We start from the raw sequence: 13888 nt of genomic DNA on the forward strand, positions 1-13888 counted from the left end.
ACTCTGTAGACCAGGCTGGCCTCGAACTCACAGAGATCTGCCTGCCTCTGCCTCCTGAGTGCTGGGATTAAAGGCGTGCGCCACCAACGCCCAGCTTCCAATAAATACAATCTTTAAAAAAAAAAAAGAAATTAATCTTATTAATCTTGAAATATTTGAACTCTTTTTTGTTTTTGTTTTTATGAGACAGTGTTTTGGAGGCTGTCGGTCCAGCTGGCCTCAAACTCACAGAGAACTGCCTGCCTCTGCCTCCCAAATGCTGGGATGAAATATTAGAACTTTTAATTCAACAGTTACCAGAAACATTCTCAGGAGAGGGGAGGAGGAAGGAGAGAGAGGGAGCGAGAGAGGGAGGGAGGGAGGGAGAGACAGACAGACAGACAGACAGACAGACAGACAGACAGACAGACAGACAGACAGGGCACAATGGCACATACCTGTAAATCCATCACTTGGGAGGCTAATGCAATAGAGTGGTGAATCTGAGGTGAGGCTGGACTAGACAGAGTTCTGCACTAACCTGAGCTAGACAAGACCTGTCTTAGAGAACAGAACAAGAGGCAACTGAACATGTTTGATACAAGCTAGAGTCATTGGTGAAGAGGGGGAACGTCAACAGAAGTCATTTCCCACCAGACTGCCTGTGGAGCATTTTCTTGCCGTAGCTCACCTTAGACAGGTGGGCCTGGGTGCCCTGAGAAAGCTCCGAGGAGCAAGTCAGTAAGTAGCACTCCTCCACAGCCTCAGTTCCAGTTCTTGGCTCCGGGTTCCTGTCCTGAGTTCCTGCTCAACTTTCTCAGTGATGGACTTATAAATTATAAGGTTCTGAAATAGCTCTTTTCTCCCCAGGTTGCTTTTAGTTATGTTTTATCACTGCAAAAGAAACTAGCTAAACCAGAAAGTCTAGGAAACAGAACCTTCAACCAATGACTGATGGAAGCAGAGGCAGACAGCCACAGCTAAACACTGAGCTGAACTCAAGGACCCCAGAGAAGAGAGGGAGGACTGACGAGCAAAGGGGTCAAGACCGGGCTGGTTTAACCCCCAGAAACAGCTGACCTGAGCAAGGGTTAGCTCTTGAACCCCAGACTGATGGCTGGGAATCCAGCATGGGACTGATCAAGACCCCCTGAATGTGAGTGTCAGTGAGGAGGCCTAGGCAATCTATGGGGCCTTGGGTAATAGGTCAGTATTTATCCCTGGCATACAAATGGACTTTGGGTGCCCATCGCACAATGAGAGATGCACTCTCAGCCTGGACTCTTGGGGGAAGGTCTAGGCCCTGCCCTGAATGAAATGACAGACTATGGACACCCCATGGAGGGCCTCACCCTCCCTGGGGAAAGCAGTGGGGATTGGGGGGTGGGGTTTATGGGATGTCATGGGAGAAGAGGGAAAGGGAGGGGAAGCTGGGATTGACATGTGAAGCAACCTTGTTTCTAATTTAAATTTAAAAATAAAAATGAAATAAAAAAATAAAGCTTAATTCTACCAAAAAAAAAGAAAAGAAAAGAAAGAAACTAGCTAAAACAGAAAACTGGTACCAGGTTTGTGAGACACTGCTGTGACAAGACCTGACCGTGCATTGGGGAGGCCTGTGGGAAGACTGGAATTCTGGGTGAGAAAAGCCATTGAGAGTTCAGAGTTTATGAACTGCTGTGGGAACCTGGAAGACAATGCTGGGGCCAAAACAACAACAACCCAGCTGTGATTAGGAGACCAGCGCCACTGAAGTAAAATATTCCGGGCAGGGTTTCCTCAGGGTTGGCACACAGAAGCTGTGGCTTTACCTTGGGCTAGCAACCCAACTTGACAATGTGTAAGATTCCCAGGCAGTACTAGTGTTCAAGGCATGGAGGAGTGATGGACATCAGCTAAGGCTTGGCACTGTGAGAGGCCAGGAAAGACCAGTGGGGAATGTTCAGTTGAAGCAGAAACACCAGGACTTGAAGAGGTCATAGAGAAGACGTAGCAGTGGAGACTCAAGGACAGCAGCAACTGTAAAGTGGAGCCAGCCTGAACCTAGGGGACAAGCTGCAAGTGGTGTGGACCACAACGCCAGAGAAGCGCCACTCCAAGGCCCAGGAGATCAGAGGCTGTCTGGCATCCTACATTAGCACTGATTCTGTTTTTTATACTACTGAATTTTATTTTTGTTTTGATCTGACTGGCTCTTCCTTTTTGAAATAAAATATATCTTTGTTGTTGTTGCTGTTTATGTTTTTCAAGACAGGGTTTCTCTGTTTAACAGCCTTGGCTGTCCTGAAACTCACTTTGTAGACCTGACTGGCCTCAATCTCAGAGATCTGCTTGCCTCTGTCTTCTGTGTGATGGAAATAAAGACACGCACACCACTGCCCAGCTTGTAACTTATTTTTTATTTTACAAGAGCCCAGTTATCCCAGAACTTAAAATTGTCTCACTCAGTGTTCGTAGTGCTAGCATGAGCCACCAAGCATGAGACTATGACTTGATTATCCACCATCAGTTACATTTTACATAGCTGATTTTTAAAAATTTATTTATTTTACGTGTATGAGTATTTGACTCTGTGTATGTATATGCACCATGTGCTTGAGGAGGCCAGAAAAAGGTATAGAATCCCCTTGAGCTGGAGTTTCCAAGATGGTCGTGAGCCTCCATGTGAGTGCTGGGAATCAAACCTCCTTTGGCAGTGTGGCCAGTGCTCTTCGCCTGTAACGCCAGGTCTCCAGATGTACATGACTGATTCTTATAAAAATAATCTCTGCTACCTAGAACACTCACTCACAAATATTCAAAGTATTTTGTTGTGACAAACAAATCTTAATAATCTAAAAAAAATGTGATTATGTTATAAAAAGGTCTCACAGGAGCTCTGGAATAGAGTAAAGGCTTTGTAGACAGGCAGTGGTGGTAGCCCACGCCTGTAATCCCAGAACTTGGGATACCGAGGGCAGGCAGATCTCTGTGAGTTCAAGGCCAGCCTGGTTTACAAAGCAAGTTCCAGGACAGCCAGGGATACATAGAGAAACCCTGTTTCAAAGCAAAACAAAAAGATTTGGCTTTGTTAGCCAGAACTAAATTTAAAACTGGGCCTGAGTGACATGAAAATACTACTTAGTTACTATCATTGTCTCTCCCTATGATGAATCGAGACTGTATATCCTTGGAGCTACCACTTTTCCAACAACTGAGATCATAATGTTCACATTCAAACCACTCCCTCCTCATCCCTGGGGCTTTCTTCAAATGCACCTCCACTCTGGCTTCACAGCCTCACCTATAGAAATTCTAGGGTTTAGGACTAGCACAGAAGAAACTGAAGAAATAATTATTTTGTTATACTAATCAGAATTGTAAATATAGCATTCTTTGTCAACAGAACACAGAAATTTGTATGCACAGTTGAGTCCTCTCAAACGAAGACTTCTGTATAAGCTCTCCTGAAAGGTGTTCACCTTACAGGATAAGAAGAATCATTTGTTTTGTGTGTATGTATGTGTGTCTTTAAACTTTCTTACCTCATCAAAGCCAGCAGCCTGCAAATCCTGAAACATCTGTGGATTAACTTCTGAAGGGCTTCGGGAAGAACTTGTTTCATTTGCAAATGGTAGTAGAGAGTTTCGAATTTCTTGCAAGGCTTTATGGTGTGTGCCAAATTTGGGTGGATTTCTCCCTTGCCTGGGATCTTCAGTCGACATCTTGCTCAGGTTATGCTCGGCCTTTGCAGCATCTGATGGTTTAGATAAATTCCTAAGGGATTCTCGGATCTCCTGCAGCATTTGTCGGCTGCTGCCAGGGTAGTTGCTGGCAGGAAAGGTCTTAGGCCTCATCTGTCTGTACCCTTCTGGTTTTTCACCCCTCTTCATGAAAGCATCTATATGTGGCCCCCGTGAAGCACTTCTCCAAGAGCTAACCCACAGACTCAGAGATTCCTTCTAAGCAAAAGTGAAAGAGGATGATCCCAGGAATGTTCAAATCCTTTACAATCGATGTAACTAACCTAAAAAAGAAAATACGTAAGTAAAGCTATAGTGATTAAGAAAGCAGCTCTGTGTATTTGGGGAAACCTCCACTGCTATGAAAGTTGACAGTTCCCAGTTGAAGCTCATACTGCATCAAGTAGTACTGTAGGATCAAGTTAAATTATTTCACTTCTCTGTGCCCATTTTTCCTAGTTTCTAAAGCAGATTTACATTATTTCTAATTAGCAGTACATGTGACCAACAACAACAAAAACCCACTTAAAATAGACGCTTTAGTATAAAGCTTATACAAATGTAAAGGATTGCTAAGTGAACCTTAAGCACCCCCCCCTCCAATTTTAGATCTTGGAAATTAGACTTTAGTGTAAGGCTTATTGTTTTTATTGTTATTTATTTTTTAAAGATTTATTATGTATACAGTGTTCTGTCTGCATGTATCCCTGCAGGCCAGAAGAGGGCACCAGCCAGTGAGATTTATTTAGAAGAAAAGGTATCAGTGCTTTAAAAGGTTTCACATTACTTTTTCAGAAGATTCAAAACCTGTTTGGATTTTCTCCCCATACTACAGAATGTGAATAAGGATATCTATATCATAAAGATGAAACTTGGATCATCAAGCTAGGTTTCGGTGGCACACACCTGTAATCCCAACATTTCAGAGGCAGAGAGAGGCAGGCTGATTTCTGGCAGGCAGAAAAGGCCAGCCTGGTCTACAGACTGAGTTCGAGAACAGCTAGATCTCACCCTGAGAAAACAAACAAACCTCAGGCCATCCGGCTTACATTAAGTGCCTTTACTGCAGAGCCGTCTCACTGGCCTTTCTGGTGTTTTTGATAAATGCTTTGCAGCAGAGATTGCATCCATGCACTACCTTCTGTCTTCCTGGGTAGCTCCAACAAAAACCTTGTGAAGATGTATCCTATGTCTCAGTCTTGAGGCAGTTAAAAGTTCAAATACATTCCCTGCTTCTAGAATTTTAACAGGGCTCATTTTGGAATAGTGGGATTAACATGGAGGGAAAGTGTCTCTCTAAATCACTGCATTGAGTCCTGCTGACTACCATTGGACATGTGAGCAAGATAGCAACACTGTTGGCTTAACCCGTCAATATTCTCTTGTTACTAAAAGGCAGCATTGTTATAGCTTGACTAGGACATGTCCCAGAGACTTTAGGAAGTACATCCTAACTAAGGGAAGTAGGTCATTGGAGGTACATCCTTAGTGTGCTCTATTTTGTCTCCGATTCCTTTCTGACCTCCTTGCTGGCTGTCAGGTGAGATGTCCTACCACACCAAAACTGTGACCCTTAACTTATCTGAAGTAATTTGTTACAATGATCAAAGTCTAAGAGAGGGGCCAGCCAAATGCCTCAGCAGGTAAAGATGTTTGTTCCCAAGCCTGATTACCTGGATTTGATTCCTAGGATCCACTGCACAATACGAAAATCAAGCTACCAAATTTGTTCACTAACCTTCATACATGTCATGGTGTGTACAATGCATCAACATACACATAAATAAATGACATAAAAACATTTTAAGTCTACTTATAATTGCTTCTAGGCTTTTTTTGCTAAGATTAAGTATAAAGTATAGTACCTGTTTTTACTAGTATAACATCTGACTTCCTCTGAGAACAATATGTTAAGTAGATTTTTGGAGCTGGAATATGGAGCTGACATTTCTTCGGTGCATTCCCACACCAACCTGATATTGCAGTATATTCAGGCACCCTTTCAGGGGACTTGTACTAAACATGGTGGGAACTCACTTTGGAGCTAACACTCTTGAGATCTTACTTTCTCTGTTGGAAGAGGTTTGTGTTTGTTTGGTTTATTTTTTGTTTTTAATCTAACAGAAAATTAGTATCAAAGAAGGAGGTTATTGCCCTGACCATATGGTCCCAGAGGTCTTTGGATCTGGTTTACAGGAAGAATTTAGAAAACTTTGGGGATGTGGGCTTCAGGCTCTGGAATGATGAGAAGTCTCAGTGGCAATTCTGGTGAGAGGACAAAAGCCAGAACAGTAAGAGAAACACAAGCAGGAAAGGCTGTGCTCAAGATTTCAGACTGCAAAGAACTCTACTGAGAACTGAACTAAAGGTCACTGTGTTGCATTCTGGCCAAGAATGTGTCCTGAGAGTTTCCATTAAGCTGAGTTTAAAGGTGATACGAAAGTTTCACTGGAGCTCAGACTACAGCTTGGTTATTGCTGGCTGCCTTAGCCAGACTTACTGTGAAAACTGGAGGAAAAAGAAAAGAAAATTTGAAAAAATGTGCAGTTTGACCAGAAAAGGGGGGAGAGGGGAAGAGGGGGGGAGGGGAGGGGAGTAGAGAGAGAGAGGGAGGGAGAAAGCACTGAGTCAGGCAATGTTGGTGCACACCTTTAGTCCACACACCCAGGAGGCAGAGGCAGGTGGATCTGAGTTCCAGGCCAGCCTGGGTCACAGAGCAAGTTCTAGGACATCCAAGGCTATACAGAGAAACTTTATCTTGAAAAAACAAAAGAGAAAGAAAAGAAAAGAAACCAGAGGCCTGGAAAGATGAGTAAGTAGTTAAAAACGCCACCCTTGAGAGGATCAGGGTTCAATTCCCAGCATCCTCTTGGCAGCTCACACCACCTGTAACTCCTGTTCCAGGGGATTCACTACCCACTTCTGGCCTTCGCCAGCAAGGATACCAGTGGAAGACAGACATATATACAGGCAAAGCACCCAAACACATGCAATATTTTTAAGAAGGACAAAGAAATCACTGCTTTGGGTCAGGATAGTAAGGAAGATGCTTTGAGAGCATCTCAAATATTAGCTAGACTCCACCTATCACACACATCAGATTTTCCACTGAGAAGACACCACTTTTGAGGTACTCTGCTTTCAAAGAGTAGCTCAGAAAGTTATTCCTGGGACTCATTTCACTATGCTCAGTCACTCACAGGCCTATATAGCTATGTGCATGATGGCCCAGTTAGGAGTTGAGGCCTTTGAGGATCATTCAAAATTCAAGCTACAGGATTTTTAAAAGGAAAGTCTGAATATTAGGCAATGTGTAACTGTGCCAAAGTTCTTGCAGGCAGCCTCTGAAAGAACAGTGCAAGAAATTGTTGAGGTAAAAGCCTAAACTACAAATTGGGATCCTAGGATGTTGGGAGATGCTAAGAACATGGAACATATGTCCAGTAAAGCTGAAATCAGTAAATGAAGCTAGCCCGAGAGACAGCCATGTCTAAGCAGCACAGCTGTGGTGAAAGGGCCGTCTGGACCCATGGGCACTCCTATTTCCACACTATGCTATCATAGACCCAGATCCTGGCCAGGGCTTAGTTTGGGGTCTTACTCTGCTCCCATTCCTCCCTTTTGAAATAGTTTTACTCTAGGTCACTATTAGAAATGTATAATTTTATTTTCCAGGGGCTCACAATTATGAATTTGCCTTAAGCCTTAGGGGAGACTTCGCGTTTTTAAACAAGAGTGGAATTATTGGCACTATGGACACACTTGGAAAACAAAACTGACAGCATTTTGAAAAAACCGCAGCCTTTGGGGGCTGGTGTGGGGAATGCCTCCAGAAGACCACCTGTTAAAGCCTAGGTGTCCAGCTGGTGACCCCTATTTTGGGAGGTTCCAGAAACATATTTAAAATAAGGACACTTGGCTGGGGATATACTTTAATGGTAGAGCAATTCCCTAGCAAGCCCCAAAACCCAGGTTTGTTCTACAATACCACAAAAAATTAATTAATTAATTAATTAAATTCTGATACTGTCAGTTCACCTCTCCAAGCTGACAGTATCACCAATTTATAACTCCTTCAACAAAGTACAGCTAACACAGGCTGTATCGAGTATCAATAATCTTTATTAATATGTGAAAACTCAGGCAAAGAGAATTTTAAAAAGAGCTCAAGACAAGCAGCTTACTACCTTAGATAAAGAAACAATGGTGGCAGATTAGTTTTTCTAACAATCCTGCCGTGTTATTTTCTTGTCCATAGCCATTTATGACTCCTTCCTTCAAGTACTCTTCCAAAAGTAGTGCTTAAACCAAAAGCTCTGGGATGACCTCTGACCCCCCACTCCAGGGTTTCTACATAGCCCTGGCTGGCTTACAGCTTCCTACACAGACCAGGTTAACCTCAAACTCAAAGATCTGCCTGTCTCTGCCCCCAGTCAGACTCAACTTTTAAACTGATTAGGAGTGTGACCCTGAGCAAGCTACTTAGCCTTTGTGCCTGTCAATACTCTCAATACACATTTTCAACAAGCACCTCGCCAATGGGGGAGGTCCCTGAAAATTGATAGTCTTACTGTAAGTTCCTACTCACTTATCTCCATACTTGTACCTCATATTCTAGCCAAGTCAAATGACTGACTCAGCTAACATACTTCATGATTTTCTACTTTAATGTTCTTACTCTTGTATGTATTTCTTAGAGAGCCTCTGCCCGAATTCTTATAGAAATTATACTCAACTTTCAAGATTTAATTTAAATGTGTTCCCTAACAGAAAAACACTCAGAAGTTGTAATTCCCTGAGCACAAGACACATTTTACATGATCCAAATAGAATGTCTGTTTTTTGTTATAATCTTATTTTTTCTAGATCACAGATTCACAAAGGATTTGGTGTCTTGATTTTTTTGTTTAATGAACAAAGAATAAGATCTAGAACTAAAATGTCTTGAATACGACTATTTTTAAAAGATTTATTTATTATGTATACAGTGTGCGCCTGCATGTATGCTTGCACACTAGGAGATGGTTATAAGCAACTGTGTGGTTGCTGGGCATTGAACTCGGAACCTCTGGAAGTGCTCTTAACTGCTGAGCCAACTCTCTAACTGGGGTGTTGTAGTCAGCTGGAGGTAATGCTAGAATGGATTCCACACACTAACCTAGCCCAGGCAATTTTCATCACACTTTACATTTTAAGCTTTCTAGATCACACTCAAGCTTGAAATTACAGTTAAAGTGCTCTAGATTAAAGAAACAAAACTTCCACTTTAAAAAAAATGAGAATTGGGCAGTGGTGATGTGCACTTTGGTTGCAGCATTCGGGAGGCAGAGGCAGGCTTATCTCTGGGGGTTTGAGCGTGAGCCCAGCCTGGTCTACAGAGTTCCAGCACAGCCAGGACTGTTACACAGAGAAACACTGTCTTGGGAAAACAAAACAAAACAAAACAACAAAATTGAGGTGGGTGGTGGTGGAGAAAGCCTTAAATCCCAGCATTTGGGAGTGGAGGCAGAGGCAGACTCCAATCTCTGTTCCAGACCAGCCTGGTCTACAATGTGAGTTCAAGTACAGCCAGTGATATACAGGGAGACCCTGTCTCAAAAAAAAAAAAAAAAAAGAAAGAAAGAAAAGAAAGAAAAAGAAAAATTACACCTTCTTCAAAAATGCACTGTCCTGTCTACTTGAAAAAAACAACGAAAAAACAGAAACAGGTACAAATATACAGTAAGATTTCAAAGCTTTCTATTGAAGCCAGGTATGGTGATGCTCACCTTTAATCCCCGTACCCCAGAGGCTGAGGCAGGAGGATCTCTGTGAATTCAGGGCCAGCCTAACCTACAGTGAGGTACAGGCCTGGCAGGGCTGTAGAGTAAGAACCAGAAACAAAAACAACCCAAGTGTTAATTTGGGCTGAATTAAATTTATAGACAACCTGTTACAGCGCTTGGAGAATGGTGATATGTATTGTTTCTTAGCAGCAGTCTTCCTGCTCAGAGCACTACTGACATATCCATCCACTGACATTTTCTCCCAGCTACTTTCTAAGCATTAACTGATCAAAGGGCTAGAGACAGCTCAGTGGTTAAGAGCACTGATGATCCTCCAGAAGACAAGGGTTCCAATCCCAGCATCCATACTGAGAGACCATAGAGGATCCAACTTCCTCTTCTGATCTCAGCAGACACTAGGCACACTCGTGCACATACACACATGCAGGCAAAACATTCCCACACACACAAAATACTTAGGAGGAGGAGGAAGAGTTAACTCACCAAAACCGGGGTATGGGTGTATGTCAATCTGCAGAGCGCTGCTAGGCATGCAGGAAGACGAGGGTTAGACAGACACCCAGCACTACCTAAAACTGGTCTTGGTGGTATTATTGTAATCTCAGGAGGATCACAAATTCAAGGTCATCCTCGGCTACGTAGCAAATTCTAGGTCAGTATAGGCTACAGAGACCCTGTCTCAAAAACAAACAATCAGAAAGTGAAAACCTAGGCAGCCTAGTGAGATCCTGTCTCAAAAGAAAAGAGGGTAGGGGCAGAGGGCTTCCTCACCATCAGCCTGTACATACATACAGTACTTAGTACCGGAAAAAATATGAACAATCCCTTATATTTTTATACTGATACTGAAAAAAGGTCATTTCCACTTTATAATATTGTTAAACTTTTGTGGGCTACAAGTCATCTAGCCTAAATAGCACATCTAAATGAAGTTAAATAATCAGAGTAGGAGCCATTCCAAGAGCACATGTATAGAGAACAACAAAGACTAGCATGAAAACCAGAAACTTGAAGGATGGAAATAAAGCCAGGTACCAGACACACAGCTTAGAGGACCTTTTTTTTTTTTTTAACTTATTATTTTGAAGAGTCTCAAGGCATAGTCACTAATCAGGCGCGGAGAGAGAGAATCTTTCCCAGCTTGTGCTTCGATCTAGTTTCTTGCAACAACAGCCTGAAGGGGAAAGGCGAAGACTCCTCTGGCTGACGGCCCCAGGGATCACCTGGCCCTTTTTACCTGCCACTACCCAGTAGGAGAAGACCAACTAAGACCATAAAAACTGAAGGTATCTTTGCAGTGAACCATACCTTTTTTTTCCTCATGGAGGAAAACTGATTTAAAACAAGCAACATTTTCGGGACATGGTGGACCGACCTTAATCCCAGAAAGGCAGATCTTTTTGAGACAGCCTGGTCTACATATCGAGTTCTAGGCTAATTTAGTACTATATATTGAGATCCTGTCTTAAGAAAATTATAATAACCTTCAATAATCCATAAACGTCTGTCAGCCTTCATGATGCCAGGCATTCAGGCTAACTGCCAAACTTTGGGAGACACCATATTGTGTGAGGCTGTACTTATTATTCATCGGACCCAACTTCGAGAGGATACACATATTTTTTAAAAGTCATATTTACAAATGCTGACAAATCTTTTAATCTCGTTCCCTTAGAAAATGATTTTCAATGGCAGAAGTCGGGATAAGTCACCCGCGAACCATTCTCTCCCTCGCTCCCAGCTCTCTTTTCCAAGGTACATTATACAGCCTACCCTTGATTGTCTTCCACTTAAAACACAGGCGCTGACTGAGTGACACCGGGTCTCCCACCCCTTGCCACTAAGCGGTGACCTAACACATTGCAGCGGGCTGGCTGGACAGAGCCCCAGGGTGGCTTCGGGGTATACCCCGACCGGAGGCAAAAGAAGTGCACCGGTTTAGTGCAACCTTCCGTGGCGGGGTGGGGGGGGGGGAGGAAAAGAAAGAAAGAAAAAGAAAAAAACCCAACGGCCTTTCGCTTATCTCCGCGCTAAACCTGGGAGGGGCGAACTGGGGGAGATCTGTCGCCTCGGGCCTCCACCGCCGGCTCTTCCCGGCCTCACTCCCAGGCCTCGGCGCCCCGGGCTCCTCCCGCGGCGCCGGGCGCGGCCAACCTCCGTTTCCCCAGGGCAGGGCTCAGCTCAGGTCAGCGCGCTCAGCCCAGTCAGGCCCGGACCCGGCCGGCCGAGCCCGCCGGTCCACAGCGGCCCCTGGACCCCCGCCAGCGGGGATGGGCGTGGGCCCCGCCGGCCACCGCCCCGCCGACCAGGGCTCCGGGGAAGAGTGAGCCCCACCCGCGGCGCCGGCTCCGGACTTACCTGCCGGGGACAGCGGGGCTCCCGGACAGCGGCCGCGGGCCCCAAGGCCGGCGCCGCGGCGGCCCGAGCCCTGGCCCCCTGGGGTCGCTCGGGGTTCGGGATGGGACAGGGCGGGGACACACGCCGGGGGGGCTGCGGCCGGCCAGCGCGGCCCGACGCGGGGTCGCGAGGACCTGGCTCTCCCCTCAGCACCAGGCCGTCGCCGCCGCCGCCATTTTGCCTTCCACTCCGTGTCGCCGCCGCCGCCGCCGCCGCCGCCGCAGTCCGCCGCGGGTTTCCCGGATGTGGGCATTTCCCGGCGTCGCTTGCGCGGGGGCCGAGGACTGGGGGCTTCAGGCCGCCCCGCTGCGGCCGGCAGCGAGCGTTGGGTTTGTGGCCGCTCGCACGGCCGCTCGCCTGCTGCCCCGAGCCGGGGTGAGCGTCGCCTGCGGGCTCCAGTCGCCCGGAGAGTGGAGTCGGCACCACCGCGTTCTGGTTCAGCACCGAGACGTGGTCCCGGCGGGCGCGACACGGCCAGCGTGGGTTCCACCAGGAAAGGGCGGTGAGCGGCGCTCCGAGACCACGGACGTCCTGAGGCTAGAAGTGTAGGGCAGGAATAAAACCCGAGTCTTCGCGACCTTGGAGCGTATGTGTTTTTGGAATCGGCCAGATGGAGTATTCTCGAAACTGGACCTATGGATTAGCAGAGTTCGGTTCCGCAGGACAGGTCGTTGTAGCCATAAATGGAATAACGGGGCCGGTCGGTGTCAGTTCTGTTTCTTGTGAAATTGAGTCTGCCACCGGGGAAGCATCATTGACTTTGGTCTTAGAATGTACTCTTGTCTTGTGCTGGATTGGATCCAGATAGGGGCTCTCTAGGCAACCTGGGGTGGGCTGGAACTCGCCATTCTCCTGCCTCACTCCACCTTCCCGAGTACTGAGATTCTAAATGGTGCTAGCCAACGCTGACCTGTCAACAGCCTGTAAATATGAACCCCTTCCCCAGTATTTTTCAGATCATCATTGTGTGTTAATCTAAAAAGTAAAAACACGGACGTTCTTGTGTTAACAGGAATCGAACCCTGCTATACAAGTGTCCCACACCTGAGCTATGTCCTCAGAACATATCGTGGTTTTCGTTTTGAGACTGGATCGCACTGTTATTGTAGCTTGTAGCTTGCAGCCGACAAGCCTTTGAACTTGTGATCCTTCTGCCAAAGCCTCCGGAGTAGCTGAGGTAACAGGGCCTGCTCCACGGAGCTCAGCTCTGCTCTTTTTCTGAGGTTAATTACTGGGTGCTGTATCCAAAAGTTCAACTGTGAAAACTCAGATGGTCAAATCTGGAGGCCAGGGAAATGTTTAGTGTGGTTGCTGCCATTGCTTTAGATGTGTTGTCAATAGTAAAACCCTCGGGGTGGATTCAACCCACCCTGCATTTGGATGCTTCCTGCAACCCGAGGTCCCTTCTTCAGCTTTGGTGAGTAGTTAAAACTTTAAGAGGCATGCAAATTCAGTGGACCATGTCTGCTGATTTGAACCAACTATTAAAAAAAAAAAGCCACAGAGTTAGAGCTGCTTCTTGAGGAGGCTAAGTCACCTCGTAAAATGGCCCAGGAAAAATCCCTGGGGGAAAAGCAGGAAAGTGGAGTGGACGTTTAGCCAATGGCTGCAGAACCCAAATCACAGACCTCCAACCTGGAGTTGGAGAACATTAGCATTCCCAACTGTACCATGGCTTCATGAAATTATTTTGTAAATGTTTTCAACCTTTAATAATCAGAATAAATGCCTTCGGCACACTTTCTATAGTAGCAGTTTTTTAGATGTTAAAAAACTATTACTAAGTTTAAGAGAAGTTATAATTCGCTGGGTGTTGGTGGCGGCGCATGCCTTAAATCCCAGCACTCGGGAGGCAGAGGCAGGCAGATCTCTGTGAGTTTGAGGCCAGCCTGGTCTACAGAGCGAATTCCAGGACAGCCTCTAAAACAATATAGAGAAACCCTGTCTCGAAAAAACCAAAAGAGAAAAGTTATAATTCTAGAATGTATATTGTTTACAATCGTT

At 45.5% G+C, this 13888-nt stretch overlaps 2 protein-coding genes and 1 non-coding gene across 3 annotated transcripts in view; 1 reads left to right on the top strand and 2 right to left on the bottom strand.

The window, feature by feature from the left end:
- Positions 1-3981, bottom strand: part of Lats1 (large tumor suppressor kinase 1) — a 27234-nt gene extending 23253 nt beyond the window's left edge. The window contains exon 1 of the mRNA XM_040758180.1: positions 3504-3981. Coding sequence (XP_040614114.1) covers positions 3504-3851 — 348 coding nt within the window. The 5' untranslated portion in view covers positions 3852-3981. The remainder of the gene's footprint in view (positions 1-3503) is intronic.
- LOC121132895 (translation initiation factor IF-2-like) lies at positions 3849-13557 on the bottom strand. Its single transcript, XM_040728379.1, has 3 exons — positions 13513-13557; positions 11846-12421; positions 3849-3985 (listed from the first exon to the last, which is right to left on the bottom strand). Exons 1-3 carry the CDS (start codon positions 13555-13557, stop codon positions 3908-3910), a joined length of 699 nt encoding a protein of 232 aa, XP_040584313.1. The 3' UTR covers positions 3849-3907.
- On the top strand, positions 5520-5704 carry LOC121132939. Its single transcript, XR_005869658.1, has one exon. It is a non-coding gene; the product is annotated as a U2 spliceosomal RNA (small nuclear RNA).
- Positions 13558-13888: the final 331 nt, after the last annotated feature.

Source organism: Mesocricetus auratus, unplaced genomic scaffold, assembly GCF_017639785.1.
Source record: "Mesocricetus auratus isolate SY011 unplaced genomic scaffold, BCM_Maur_2.0 Super-Scaffold_100018, whole genome shotgun sequence".
Classification (NCBI taxonomy): Eukaryota; Metazoa; Chordata; class Mammalia; order Rodentia; family Cricetidae; genus Mesocricetus; species Mesocricetus auratus.

What these genes read in the sequence shown, in the direction of transcription:
- LOC121132895 (XM_040728379.1), bottom strand. Translation starts at nt 13,557, where the DNA reads ATGGTACAGTTGGGAATGCTAATGTTCTCCAACTCCAGGTTGGAG. An exon ending in TCTCCAACTCCAGGTTGGAG is followed by an intron (nt 12,422 to 13,512) that starts GTCTGTGATTTG and finishes CTACACTTCTAG; the next exon opens with CCTCAGGACGTCCGTGGTCT. An exon ending in AGCCCCGCTGTCCCCGGCAG is followed by an intron (nt 3,986 to 11,845) that starts GTAAGTCCGGAG and finishes TTTCTTTTTTAG; the next exon opens with GTTAGTTACATCGATTGTAA.